Consider the following 14,875-nt stretch of genomic DNA (forward strand, 5'->3'; position numbering starts at 1 on the left):
ATTCTTGGTGCATGAACTGTCTCCGTGTAAAGAACTAATCCCAATAAAATTTTCAACTCTTCAATGCTAACAACTTGCCGTGATAATACTGATAACTGGAATTCTGTGGGTTTTTACGTTATTATGGTGGAATGTGTATTCTCCTTCACCAATATCTTCAATCATATAAAAAACATAAATAAATTTTCAGAATCTTATCTTCTCTTCATTCCTATTTACTTATTACTATGGTGAAGGGAAAGGAACTAACAGAGTGCTGGCAGTGCTAGGAACAAAACAAAATTAATTTAGATATGAAGATGATTAATTAAGAAGTACGAAGCAGAACAAAGTTTTCATCTATTGCACAGAATTAGGTCTTGCTGCTTCAACAGTGAATACTATTTTAAGGGACAGTGCACGTAAAAGACATGTTAAAGGATTAATGCATTTAAGATCAACAGTGAACACAAAACAGCATTCAGGTACTATATCGAAGATGGACAAGCTGTTAATAATATGGATGGAAATCAGATTCGGAAGCATTTGTCCCTGAAACTAATGGCCATTCAAGCAAAAGCAACAAGTATTTATGAAGATATTATGAATAAGCATGGCATATAAGAACAAGCCAAGTTCGTGGCATACAACAGGTGGTTTAATAGGTTCAAGCATCGCACTGGTTTCCATTAAAGTATGTGATGAAGTCGCCAGTGCCGATTCTGCAGCTGCAGAGAAATTTTGTGATAATTGGAAAATACCCCTTCTAAATCTCCACAGCCCTCAACTTCCACTGCGATGTGCTTATCAGCTGGAGAGATAATTCTGGCAATGATGCTTGAAATGTAAAACTTGCTGATGTTATGCCTGTCTCCTCTCTCTTTTTGTAATTTTATAATTTTGCAATTTTGTACACCTTTGTAATTTTTCCTGGGCACGAGATGAAAAAATTGAATAAATAATTCTATTTAAGTTTGTCGAGCATTTCTTTTTTTGCTTCAATCAAATTCAGTGCGCATAGCTGCGAGTGCTGCATAAGCATTTAGGAAAATTCCGACTTACGTAGAGTTCAGCAGAACACAACCCTTAAGTAAGTCAGAGAGTGACTGTATTAATTTTTTTATGTACCTTCTATTTTACTCATGTAACACCTTTTTCAATGGATATATGGTGGGTTTTTTTTTTTTTTTTACTAAATTAAACCAGCCAAAGCTTATCTGCCATTCAGTTAGGCCTAACACTATCTAAAAGGGTCACCACTTTTGCTTTAATCGAGAACAGTTCTCAAAAAACTTCCCTGTATAAAAAAAAATTGGGATGGGGTGGAGGGGTGAGAGAGAATTTATTCCTACAATCCACCTGTATTATGCCTAATAGTGATAAAAGTGCTACAATTTCCAATTATTCAGCCAATTTCAAAAAAAATTAAAAAAAGAGAAACTTACCTTGAAGAAAAATGGTCGGAAAGTGGATTCTGATAATTTAACAACAAAGGTGAGCAAAGCTGAAATGACACACTCTTCCACTTTTTGTATCTGTTCTAGAGGTTCCTATTAATTATATAAATAAAATTGATTAAAATCAATTTACTAGTACCCACCCCTTTTATAAAACTTAATTTCGCTATCAAGTATGTAAAACTTCAAGGAAATGCCTTCAATTAGACAAAAATAATCACCTAACACTGTGGCTTTTAGAACTTTGCTACTTGATAACAAACAATTATTTGTCCGTTTTCAAAGTAAATTAGCTATTGTAATCCAAAAGCTTCTCAACCTGGCAGTGGTGGTGCTTCTTTACCCCCCACTCACTGCAAAACATTATTGCAAGGCACCAGACAGATACCAACTTTCTTTGTGATGTTGGAAAACCTTTTGGATTTTTCTGGGAAAAAAAAAAAAAAGTTCTGGACATAAAATATAAACACGGATGTATTACTCGCTTCCATTTTTGCAGTTTAATATGTTTGCTGTCACATATATTTGCAAGGGTCCTTTCTATGTGCTTTAGTGTAACTTATAATATATTTTTATAGATTTTGATTCTATAGCATTCTTAAATAAGTATTTTTAGGAATCAAGTTTCTTTTTCCACACAAAAGGAAGTGTCACATATTTAACCCCAGGGGTTCAAGCCCATGGTCTTGAGCCAGATATCATCATCATTCTTTTTCTTGATGATTCCCTTCTCTCTCTCTCTCTCTCTCTTGGGGTAATTCAAAAAAAAATTTTTTTTGGCTGGTGCAGCATAAGCCTCAGGCTTCCTTGCACCATATGGCTAATAATAATAATAATCCAGAATTCAGCAAAGACATCAGGATGGAATTTGGTCTAGAAAAATGCAAGACCCACACACTGCACCAGGGAAAATTAGTTGGCCAAAACTACCAGCTGCTGACTGGTAAAGATTTGATTTGATTTTTGATTTGATTTGAGTTTTATTGGCGCATAAGCAGCTGAGGCTATAATGCGCCAAACTGGTAAAGAGATCGAACCTATGACAGAAGGAGAGACCTACAAATACCTAGGGATGATGCAGGCTGAGCAGTTGGAACACAAGGAAATCAAGAAGTGCCTGACCGAAAAATATCATCAGAGACTCAGAAGCCTGTTGAAAGCAAAATTGAATGGAGGGAATACAGTTAAAGCTATAAACACCTATGCAGCTCCAGTAATAACATACACATTCGGGGTCATAGATTGGATTAACACCAAGCTAGAAGATATCATACGAAAGACAAGGACAATGATGACCAAGAGTCGCCAAACACCACCCAAAGTCAGCAATGGAGAGAATAACAATACCTCGGAAAGAGGGAGGAAGGGGCCTGAAAGACCTGACAGAACAACAGAAAACAGCGATAGTTAACCTGAAGGATTACTTCGAGGCCAACATAGCACCACTCCACCAGGCCATAAGAAAGATAGATAAGTGCTATACTCCACTCAACCTAAGTGAGGAAACCCCTCCGGCCCAAACGGTACAAGAAATTAAGATAGAAAGATGGGCAAAGAAGACACACTCCATGGCAGACACTACAATGACCTCCATCAAGATCACATCGATAACATTGCTTACATTGCTTCCAATGCATGGCTCATAAGCGGGATGCCCTTCCCTGAGTCTGATTACCTGGCCATCCAAGACCAGGTAATCAACACCAGAAACTATAGAAAATACATCACAAAGGAGCCCAAAATGTCAGATGACATGTGTCGACGATGCTACCTGGCCTCAGAAATTATCCAATACATCACCGCGAGGTGCAAGGTGACCACCCAGACTGAGTACACTCATAGACATGACCAGGTAGCCAGGATAATACATCAGAAGCTAGCGAGGAAATACCAGTTGACTAAAGAAAGTGTACCATACTACAAGTATGAACCCCAGGCAGTACTAGAGACCCAAACACACAAGCTGTACTGGGACCGTGCCATAATAACGGATAAGACCATCCCACACAACAGACTGGACATAACCCCTGTGGAAAAGATGGAAAAGGCTACCTACCTGATTGACATAGCAGCCTAGTAGCAATAGGTCTCCTAGAGAACACCTACAAGGAACTCCAGAAAGTCGCAATCCTGAACACCCGTAGGATAGTCACAGAGTTCCTCGACTGACAGTAACACCAGACATTACAACCACCCTGTGTAGCAGTACCCATCACGGAGTGGAATCCCCCAATCAGGGAGAAATAAAGAGCAACAATAATAATAATAAGCAGAACCTCCTTGCACTCAGCAAGAGACTACGCCAATACAAAGAGAGCTCCCAGAGGAAAATAAACAACCGAATCTTCACTGAGGACCAAAGAGGCTTCTACAGGAATCTCGGCGGCGCCTCCGTAGCCAGGTGGGAAGGAGCAGCAGTGCGTAGCACACACTTCTTGATTAGACCGGGGTTCGAGCCCGTCACCACCAAATACGGAGGATGCGGAAAGGTCAGAGAATGACCACCGCATATCCCGGAGCAATATGGCCTTAGTTGCTAATGCTCCTAAAAAAAAAAAAAAAAAAAAAAAAAAACAGGAATCTCGGAGAAGACGGGAAAGAAGGGAATAAATGGAGGTATCGTGAAAATATAGAACCCAATAACACAGTTTTTTTTTCTTGGTAATTCATTCCAAGACCTAAGAAGATGAAATTTTCGCTATATAACTAAGCCATTTATCTCTCTAAAAGGTCATTTTTATAATGGAGATTGCACTACACTCATCATTATCATATGTTCCATTATAAGAATCAATTTTGAATGTCTTTGTGATATTTTTCTAAAACAAATTTCTGGAGGTCACTACCATAAAATAATAAAAACAATTCACACTTTTCCGGTTTATTGGGTTTTCTGTTACTGCAAGAAATTATAAATGGATAGTAAACTCTGATAGTAAACTTTCATTTGTAAAAATACCGATAGCTGGAAAAGAAGAAGTAAAACAGATGATCATGAACTCTCAAAACTGGCGAACTCCAGGAATAGTTAATGTCCACAACTACTGGTACAAGAAGCTCACTTGCACACACACAAGCATCTGGCAGAGCAGTTCACCCGAATGATAAGGTACCCAGAGACAATCCCGAAGTTTCTCACTCAAAGAATCACATATATGAAGCCTAAAGACAACGATACAAGAAACCCAGTGAAATATAGGCCAATGACCTGCCTCACAACAATGTACAAGATCCTGACCAGCTTCATAACCAGGAAGATATCAGACCATTTGGAGAGCCAACACATAATGGCCGAACAGCAGAAAGGATGCAAGGAACAATTAACCATAGATGCCACGGTTATGGAGCAAGCCTACAAGAAGTGCCGCAACATGTATACAGCCTACATCGATTACAGCAAGATTACTCCGTGCCTCATAGCTGGCTAATATAGGCGATGAACATCTACAAAGCCAATCTGATAGTTATAAACTTTCTAGGAGAAACGATGGCGAAATGGAGTACAATCATTAAGGTCAAAAAACGTCACAACCAGACCAATCCCCATCGGGAGAGGAATCTTTCAGGGAGATGCCCTGAGCCCATTGTGGTTCTGTCGAGCACTTAACCCGCTATCTACCATGCTTAACAGTAGCAAATACGGATATAACCTCAAAGAAGGAAGGAAGAACCTGTACACCCTCGCCTACTTGATGTACATGGATGACATCAAGCTCTACGCGGGAACCGAGAAGCACCTTCAGCAACTACTCCAGATCACCGAAGAATTGAGTAATGATATTAGGATGGAATTTCGTCTGGACAAATGCAAGACACATGGATTACGTCAGGGAAAATTAGTCAACCGAAACTACCAGCTGCAGAGTGGTAAAGAGATCGAAGCCACGGCAGAGGGAGAGGCCTACAAATACTTGGGGATGATGCAGGCTCAGCAGTTACATCACAAGGAAATTAAGGCCTGCCTGACCGAAAAATACCATCAGAGACTTAGAAACCTGCTGAAACCAAAGCTAAATGGAGGGAACACAGTTAAAGCCATAAACACCTATGCAGTCCCAGTGCTAACATACTCCTTCGGGGTCATTGATTGGACTAACGCCGAGCAGGAGGATATCATGAGAAAGACAAGGACAATAATGACCAAGAGCCACCAACACCACCCGAAATCTGCCATGGAGAGACTGACAATTGCCCGGGAAGAAGGAGGAAGGAGCCTGATAGACCTCATTCAGCAACAGAAGACAGCAATAGTTAACCTGAAGGATTACTTCCAGAAACATACAGCAGCACTCCACCAGGTCGTAAGGAAGATAGACAAGCAGTATATCCCACTCAACCTAAGCGAGGAGTCCCCCCCCCCACCAGGAGGTACAAATGAAGCTAGAAAGATGGGCAGAGAAGACACTACAAGGATCTCCATCAAGATCACAAAGATAAAATTGCTTTCAATGCATAGCTCATGAGCGGGATGCTCTTCCCTGAGACTGAAGTATTCATGCTCGCCGGCCAAGACCAAGTAATCAACACCAGGAACTATAGAAAATACATCACCAAGGAACACGGAGTGTCTGATGACACATGTCGACGATGCCACCTGGCCTCAGAAACGATCCAACACATCACTGCGGGATGCAAGGTGATTACCCAGACTGAGTACACTCGTAGACACGATCAGGTAGCCAGGATAATACATCACAAGCTAGCAAGGAAATACCAGTTGGTCGAAGAAAGTGTACCGTACTACAAGTACGAACTCCAGGCAGTAATAGAGACCCCAAACCACAAGCTGCACTGGGACCACGCCATAATAACAGATAGGACAATCCCACACAACAGACCGGACATAACCCTTGTGGACAAGAAGGAAAAGGCTACCTATCTGATTGACATAATGGTACACAACACTGGCAACCTGCAGAAAACCCATGGGGAAAAAATCAGGAAGTACACGAACCTAAGACAGGCGATCAAAGAGATGTGGCATGTGCAACAAGTAACGACCATCCCGATCATCGTGACAACCATAGGTATGGTGCCAAAGACCGTACGTAACAGCCTAGCAGCAATAGGTTTCTCAGCGAACACGTACAAGGAACTCCAGAAAGTCACACTCCTGAACACCCGTAGGATAGTCAGAGAGTTCCTCGACCAACAGTAACACCAGACATGACAACAACCACCCTGTGTACTCGGTAGCAATACCAGTCACAAGATGGAACCCCCAATCACGAAGAAATAATATAAGAACAACAACAACAATAATAATTTGCATCACCAGCAAAGTAATGATTAGTTATAATTTCTGCCTTTCCACTCCATGTGATGAACGTCTGGAGCAAGATGGTTTATGTTGTATGGACTCATTTTCTGTTTTTTTTTTACATCAAGGCCGAATTATGCAGGGCAAAAACCATTAAACCATTGGCTACCTGCATGGGTTTTTTATGTTGCAAAAACTGAGACTTTTCATCTGGTGTAACAGGAAAAAATACTACAGAATATAAGCAAATTCATAGACACAATGCACTGATTCATTGTAGCCTTAATTAATCTGGCAAAAAAAAAAAAAAAACAACCACACAAACATTTTGAATAGAATCACCACAGTTTTTGCAAGAAAATATTTCTAGTTTATATCAGTTATATTAAATACTCAACTTCACTTTATATCTCACTGTAGTTCTTTATGATAATCTGCAAAGCAGTCAGAACAAAATGCTGGCTTCTACAGACACTTCTTTTGCCTTGCTTTGATTTACTGTGGTGTATCTTTCCTTTTGCCAGATTGATGGCATGGATGACATCTTTTCCACATTACATGTCCCTTCACATTTAGAGGAAATTTCATAAGTGTGTGTGGGATATTCTTCAGCATCCTAGTGATAGCAACCTGAATAACAACCTTTATAACAGCAAGGCAAATGTAATATAAATTCATTTTAATTCTAAAGTATTTACTGAAGACACAAAAGGCATTCAGAAGCATAATTTGAAATATTCTTTCACATAAATCAGTGGTTTTGACCTTTTTTTAATAACGGCACCCCTAAGTAATTTATTTTATTCTACAGCACACCTACTCAATTTTCTGCCTGCTATATATAATTCTCTTTCTCTCTGTATATATATATATATAAACTAAAATAAAATATATACCAGTAGCATGGCAAACCAGTAGAGTGAAAATAAACTTAACCAATAAAATACCAAAAATTAAAGGTAAAATGGGGGGGGGGTGAATAAAGAAGAAGAGGGTACTGTTGAAGTAATGTTCCTAATATAATTTAGAAAATACAAGCCAATTCAAAAGAAATTTAATGGAAACATGGACTACCAACAATACGTGATCAAATGAAGTGAAAATAATAATTAATAAAATAAAATAGAATAGACTGACCATTATGCCCCATCTCGATAGAGGACCACGAGGCCAATAATAGTCAGGGAATCACTGCATTTCAAATGCTAAACAAATCCATGCAACAACGGAATGATACTAAAATCAAACCACTGATGCAATAGATTTGCAAAGCGGTGGCCCTTATGCAGTGAAAAATAATAAGACAAGAAGCCTAGTATTCGCATGGCTAAACTATACCGCTGACAAAACAATAGTTGAACTGAAAATATATAGAAACAAATTAGGCTATAGATGGCAGTATGGGCGCAGCATTAGCAAATCGTCACGCTTATTTTAGTTTATTATATGCAACATATAGTGGTTTCTACTTTTCTGCTGCCACTGATGTTAGCTTTTTTATTTTTTATTTATTTTTATACTACATTTATATTTTACCCCTCTGCTTAATTTCGGATTTATATATATAATATTAAAAAAATATGTTATATGATAATTATTACAATAATATAACTATGAACAAAATTACAATTCATAATTACAACTTATATATATACACAGTAAGACCCCCATACTCATGGCGGATACGTTTCAAGACCTAGCGTGGATGGCTGAAACCGCAGATATAAGCGAACACCTCTTGAACATACATACATATAATAAAGTTTAACTGATAAATTAAACACACAGTAAAACATTACCAACATTAAATATGGTAATAATAAAGTACAGCAGACTCTCGATTTACTGGGATTGGATTAACCGGGACACTTCAAGACTCCAAATTTAAAAAAAAAAAAAAAATCGACCAGAAATCTTAAAATTCAAGTAATAACTAGAATAGGTATAAACAGATATTTTGCAAGTCATAAATAAGTGACAAGAACCAGCGTTATAAGTCATCATTGGGAGATTAGTGTACCTATTATCTTGCAACCCCCACTGTCTTCACACCTAATGCTCAAAAAAGAAAAAAAAAGAGAGAGAGAGAGAGAGACCAAATGTTAAGTTCGATTTAGTGTGTCGCATCGATTGTTGTGTTCCGTTGCAACGCAAAAGGACAAATTTTGTTTCGTTATTTATGTCAGGGATGTCAGAATTATTATTTTTTTGTTTATAAATCACGAAAATGACGGGCAAATGCAAGAATTGTGCTTTCAAATTAAACAAAAACTTGAAATCATTCAAAAGTTTGAAAACCATGCATCCGTTAAATCTCTAAAGAACCATTATAATGTTGGTGACCAAACCACACGTGACATTTGAAAAAACAAAGAGAAGCATCGTATTGGACACGCAAGTAGTACATGTTACATTTTTTTTTTTTTCGTGGTTAACTACGGGTAACTGAATCAGCGGATATGGGGGACACAACTGTATAATAATTTTATTCTTTATATAGAGGTACTAAATAAACAATTATAGATCACCACCAAATTAAAAAGATACCTTTTTAGAGTGAAATAAATGTATAAATTAAAAAAAATAATAAGTTTAAGTTAAATAGTAAGCCATCATTTGGTCTTTACAATCTATTCTAGATATGTATTTGTTACATTCAGTAATGGTTTTGGGCTTCATCTTTGTTTGGCGGCTCTTGTTTCTGACTTCTATTATTTTGTGCTTGAACTCGGTAGAAATTATTAGAACATCTCTTTGGGCTTTCCATATTGAAAGAACCACACAATTGGCATAAGACCTGCATACACTTTCACACATTTTTTGCTTTGCAGTTGAGATATTCTTTGAATTTTTTTTTTTTTTTTTTTTTTTGTTAACAGTACCAAGGCAAACATGTAACATACCAATACAGTACATGTTGGCCTTGAGTAATTGTGTGTTGCAAGAGTATAGGAATTGTAAATATTATCCATATGCAAAGAATGTCCAATGTACAGTTTCCCTTCCAAAAGTTTCATAACTACATTTGCAGCATACCTTTTCCCTCTCATTTCACCCTATGCTCCTGTGTAAGCTGAACACTTCAGTAGTAGACTGTTTGGCTCAGTCAGCATGTACAGTTTTATGCCATACTTGTGTCCTTTATTTTGTAGGCAGTGTCTAAAAGGTAGACAACCACTTCAGAGGATCATAGATTCATCCAGTGACAGCTGTTTTCCTAGATAATAAATTTTTAGCATTGCGCTGTTTAGGTGGTCCAATAAAGGCTGGATTTTATAAAGATGGTCTGTAGGCATTTCAAGGTTTTGGGCAAAGTGTAGGCATCTCATTATTACTAAAAATCTGTTTCTCCTCATGAATGGTTTAAAGCATCTATTTGCAAATAGTGGGTTTTTTTCTCCCAGTAATCTTGGATTTTTGGTGCATGAACTGTCCCTGTGTAAGGAACTAACCCCAAGAAAATTTTTATGTTCACATGGAGGAAAATTTTCACTTTCCTCCATGTGAATATCTTTCTATTCATTTGTTTATGCAAGTTTTCACACCTGCTGCTTCACAACTTACAGTGGCTGTGTAAGCATTGGTTTTGTTCACAAGTAACTTAAAAAATTAAAAAATTTTCAAATTTTAAACTGGAACAAGCAGGAACCACTTTTTAGTAAGTGGGAGAGATTTTATATGTGAAGAGAATCATCGACATCTGTTGTTTTGTAGCATACTAACATCGAAAGATGCATTTGAATGAGATTTAGAATAGAATTCTATTTCAGTATTGGCTGACATAATAAAAAGAGCTGAGTCAATGTCATCAGCTTCAACATACTACTCATCACTGTTCCTTTTCAGTCCTGATGTCTCAGAATGTGGATCTATTATACAGACCTTTAGGGCAAAATTTTATAGGAAAACACTTCTTACACAAACTTCTATCAGTAGACACATGCACACTAAGGATGATGTTTTTATTATTATTATTTTTTTTAATTAACCACCAACTAAAAAATTAAAATTCAATAATCTTTGCAAAATTTTACCTTTTCTTCTTGTGAAAAATACTAAACTAGATAAAATAACTTCAACAGAAGAAAAGAACATATGAAACTGTAAACCAAGTACACAGCTTTTATATCTCTCCCTAGACAGTGCACTTGATACTAAGCAAAATCCCAGCCACAATGCAAATAGCCCATGGTCCAGTTAGTGTGCCGATAACCATTAGTTGTTCATTTCACATGCCTTTCCTTTTGCAGTGCTCCATTTATTGCCTGCAACTGAATGACTGCATATCTGCACTATGACACAGCACTCATTTTGATGCACATGTGCATTCCGGCAGTGAATTGTATTCTTAGTGTATGAACTGTCCCCGTGTGAAGAACTAATCCCAATAAAATTTTCAGCTCTTCCATGGTAAACAACTTGCCACTCATTCATTCGTAAGCAAATTTTCACAACTGATTCACATTTTGCGGTGGCTGTGTTAGCCTTGTTTTTGTTCACAAGAATCTGAAAAAATATGACTTGCAAGCATCTCAAAATAACTAATTGTATTATTTTTCTGGAGCACTGAAACAAATAGGCAGAGCTTTTTAAGAAATGGAAGAGAACTCAACTGTGAAAAATCATCACTCCAAGCAACACCAGTATTTGATGCAACAGATGGTTTTGTATGTATTTTGTCTAAAAAGTAGATGACTCCTACAGAGGATCATGGATTCGTCCAGTGACTACTGTTTTCCCAGATAATACTAAGCAATGTTTGCTGTTGGAATGCAAACTTGTTTGCATTCCAGAAGAGTGCACTAGCACATGCATTTGAATGTACCATTGTTCAAGCCAATGTGACTGTTAAATACAGTTAATAATTGTATTCACTGCCATACTGTAAACATGCCTGTTCTTTTAGAGAGATACACCTATTGGTTCCACCAATAGGTATATCTCTCTAAAATCTGGAACCTCTCAATCTTTGAAGATGCTGGATTTTAGAGTTTTCTGTATATATACAAGTTAATAATTTGTAAAAATTTAAAATCAGCTGCTAGATGGTCATTTTTTAATAAAATCTGACTCAAGTGTAAGACTCAGTCATGTGGGTAAAAGCAGTAAAATATATATATGTAGTACATTCAAAAATTCCCTGGAATTGCATGCCAGTATTTAAATAGTTTGCGCTATTGTTGTAAGATTTTGTGGGGCATTGATATTGACCTTGGTGTGCAGGCATGCCAAGTGGGAACTGGCTTGACCACCACACTCATGTGCACAGCTGATTAATTGCAGAATGTAGAGTTTGAACAGCATGCTAACATCAAGTTCTTTAAACTTGGGAAAAGTGCTGAAAAGATGCTGTAAGCATTACAGAAAGTTTATGGATATGATGCAAGAAAGCAAGCTTTCACAGCATTACTTCCACAATGACATATGGAAGTTGATAGCTTAAATACTCAGTATTTGCTCAACGTGTGGCCTGGCCATTGCCTTATACAAGGGGATAATCATCTCCTTATCGCTGCTAGCAAAATTCCTGTATATCACTGACAAAACCCCATGACCTGCTCTGGCAGCATGTTTGCACTGCTCAGAAAACTTCATATCTGAACTGCACAATTACCCACAGGTCTTTTTCATTCTCCACTACCCTGAGTATAGTACCACACACTTGATACATTTCCTTGGAGTTACATATGCAGTGCTTTGCATTTGTCAATGTTAAACTTCAGTTGCCACTCCTGAGCCCATCTGCCCAACTTTTCTAGATCTTGTTGCAGTAGCATACTGTCATCAACAACCCTGCCAACCTTTGTATCATACGAAACTTTGACATTAAGCCGGATATACATGGAAAGAGCAGAATCCGTGGGATACCTCGTTCCTGGGCAACACAACGCTGTCATCCCTCTCAGTAGTGTGCAAATCCACCACTTTGCAGGTATATAGGTACACTGCATCACTGAATTCACGTAGACGGTAATTCAATGTCAGTATGGATACACGTTGTGAGTTTACAGATTCTGAAAGAGTGATGATAGTGAGTGCCCGATGCATGGGTCACTCTATTGCAGTGGTGGTATAGAAATTGCACTATCCTCATTCGACAGTATCAAGAATGTATCGGCAAACACTATTTCCAGAATAATATCTCATCATGGACAGCGCCGTGGCTGGAGAATGAACGTGGCCATCAACGTCTAACTCGCATTGTTTCAGTGTCAACTGGAGAGCAACAGTGGCACAAATCACCACCGACTTCAATGAGGGAGATTCCAGAAATATCTCCATCAAGACCATCAGGCGATCATTAGCTGCAATAGGTTATGGGAGCCGCCAGCACACCAGAATCCCATTGCTAACACCATGACACAGGACTCTAAGCCTCATTTAGGCAAAAGAACATCGGCACTGGACCTTGGATTATTGGAGATGAGTCTCCTGATCCAATGAGTTCCGTTTCCAGTTATTTTGAGTGGACAGGAGGGTGCATATCTGGCAGAAACCACACGAAGCTATGCACACATCATATCAACAAGGAGCTGTTCGGGCAGGTATACAGTTGGTAATGGTCCGGGTCGTGTTCAACTGCCACACATTGACCTTTGGTACACCTAGGTGCATCTCTGAATGGTCCAGGTTACGTGTCCATTCTTGCAGACCATCTGCATCACATCATGGTCGTCATGCACCCACAGGGCAACAAACTCTTCCAGCAAGACAATGCGCCTCCCCACAGAGCTGTGGTAACTAGAACATGGTTCGAAGAGCATTGCACAGATTTTACTACCATGAAATGACCTCCCCATTCATCGAACATGAACCTTGTGGAGCATATTTGGGATGATGTACAAAAGTCCGTTTCAGCTTTGGATCCTCCACCCAGAAATGCAACAGAATTATGGACAGTGGTGCAGCAAGCATAGATGGAGATGGAAATACCTGTGGAATGCTTTCGTGAACTGGTGGACTCAATGCCTCGCCATGTGGCTGCCCTTACCTGGGTGAAAGGTAGGCCTACCTGTTGCTAGATAGGTAGGTAGGTAGGTATCCATGATTTCTGTCCACTCAGTGTACCTTCATCAATATCCTTGATAAATATACAAAACAACAATTGGCCGAACACCAAACCTCGAGGGACTCCACTACTAACATTAGTCGACGAAGATCAGTATCCATTGATTACCACTCTCTGTCTTCTTCCACTCCAACCATCCTTTTATACATTGCGGCAACTTGCCCTTAATGCTACACTGCTCCAATTTGTACAGCAGTCTTCCATGTGCAACCATATAAAGCTTTCCTGAAATCCAGGTACAGTAAACTCTCGATTTAACAGACCAGACAAATAATAATACAGTAATGTACATATTAATCTTGACCATATTATTTTTTTTTTTAGGTTATATAAAACTTCAGTGTTATTATTAATTAAAAGTTAATAATAATTACCTATTTCCATTATTGTTTTGATAATTACCTACTTTTATTTTTATAATCAAATTCAGGAAATTGTTTTTTATTCTTTCTGAAAACATGTTCAAATAGCTGTTTTCACAGATTGCAGATAACAGATAAGAGCAGGCAGTGACTTGCAAGCTGAATGTGACTCGGGACACTAAACTGCAGGTCTACCGACACGCTTTGTTTAGGTCTCAGTCTGCCTCAAGTTATCATGCTGTCAGGTTGTATACAAAGTGTTTCTGTGATTTCTGAATTGTGACTTTAGCCGGACGGGCTAGCCGGGTGGGTAAAGTGCCTGCCTGGCAACCCAAAAGTCGCGGGTTCAAATCCCGCCTTGGGCTTGGATCAAAGTACTGCAAAACCCTTGGGAGGTGCATTATGGCCACAAAAGCCGGTGCGCCAACAACTACCAAAAAAAAAAAAAAAATTGTGACTTTATTTATTTATTAAATAATTTTGCAATCCTTACAATTAAAATGGCATCAAGTGATAGAGCAGTTAAAAGAAAGTGTGTGAACTTAAATGTGGCACAGAAATTAGAGCTAATTGAGAAACTAGAACAAGGCGTCTCAGTAGCATGTGTTTGTAAAATTTACAGCGTAAAAAAACACTGTTTCTGATATCCATAAATCAAAGGCCAAATTGCAACATAATTTTATATTGTACAATACCGTGTATTGTATTAAAGATTTTTTTTACATTAAGAACCCACAGGTTACATTCG

At 38.3% G+C, this 14,875-nt stretch overlaps 1 protein-coding gene across 1 annotated transcript in view; it reads right to left on the reverse strand.

The window, feature by feature from the left end:
* The window catches only part of l(2)k09022 (HEAT repeat containing 1 homolog l(2)k09022), a 447,482-nt gene that overhangs the window by 45,036 nt on the left and 387,571 nt on the right, over positions 1 to 14,875 (reverse strand). Inside the window, exon 37 of the mRNA XM_090374601.1 lies at positions 1,425 to 1,529. Coding sequence (XP_090230727.1) covers positions 1,425 to 1,529 — 105 coding nt within the window. The remainder of the gene's footprint in view (positions 1 to 1,424; positions 1,530 to 14,875) is intronic.

The sequence above is a fragment of the Mastigoproctus giganteus genome, chromosome 5 (genome assembly GCF_048544385.1).
Source record: "Mastigoproctus giganteus isolate SK-2022 chromosome 5, ASM4854438v1, whole genome shotgun sequence".
Taxonomy (NCBI): domain Eukaryota; kingdom Metazoa; phylum Arthropoda; class Arachnida; order Uropygi; family Thelyphonidae; genus Mastigoproctus; species Mastigoproctus giganteus.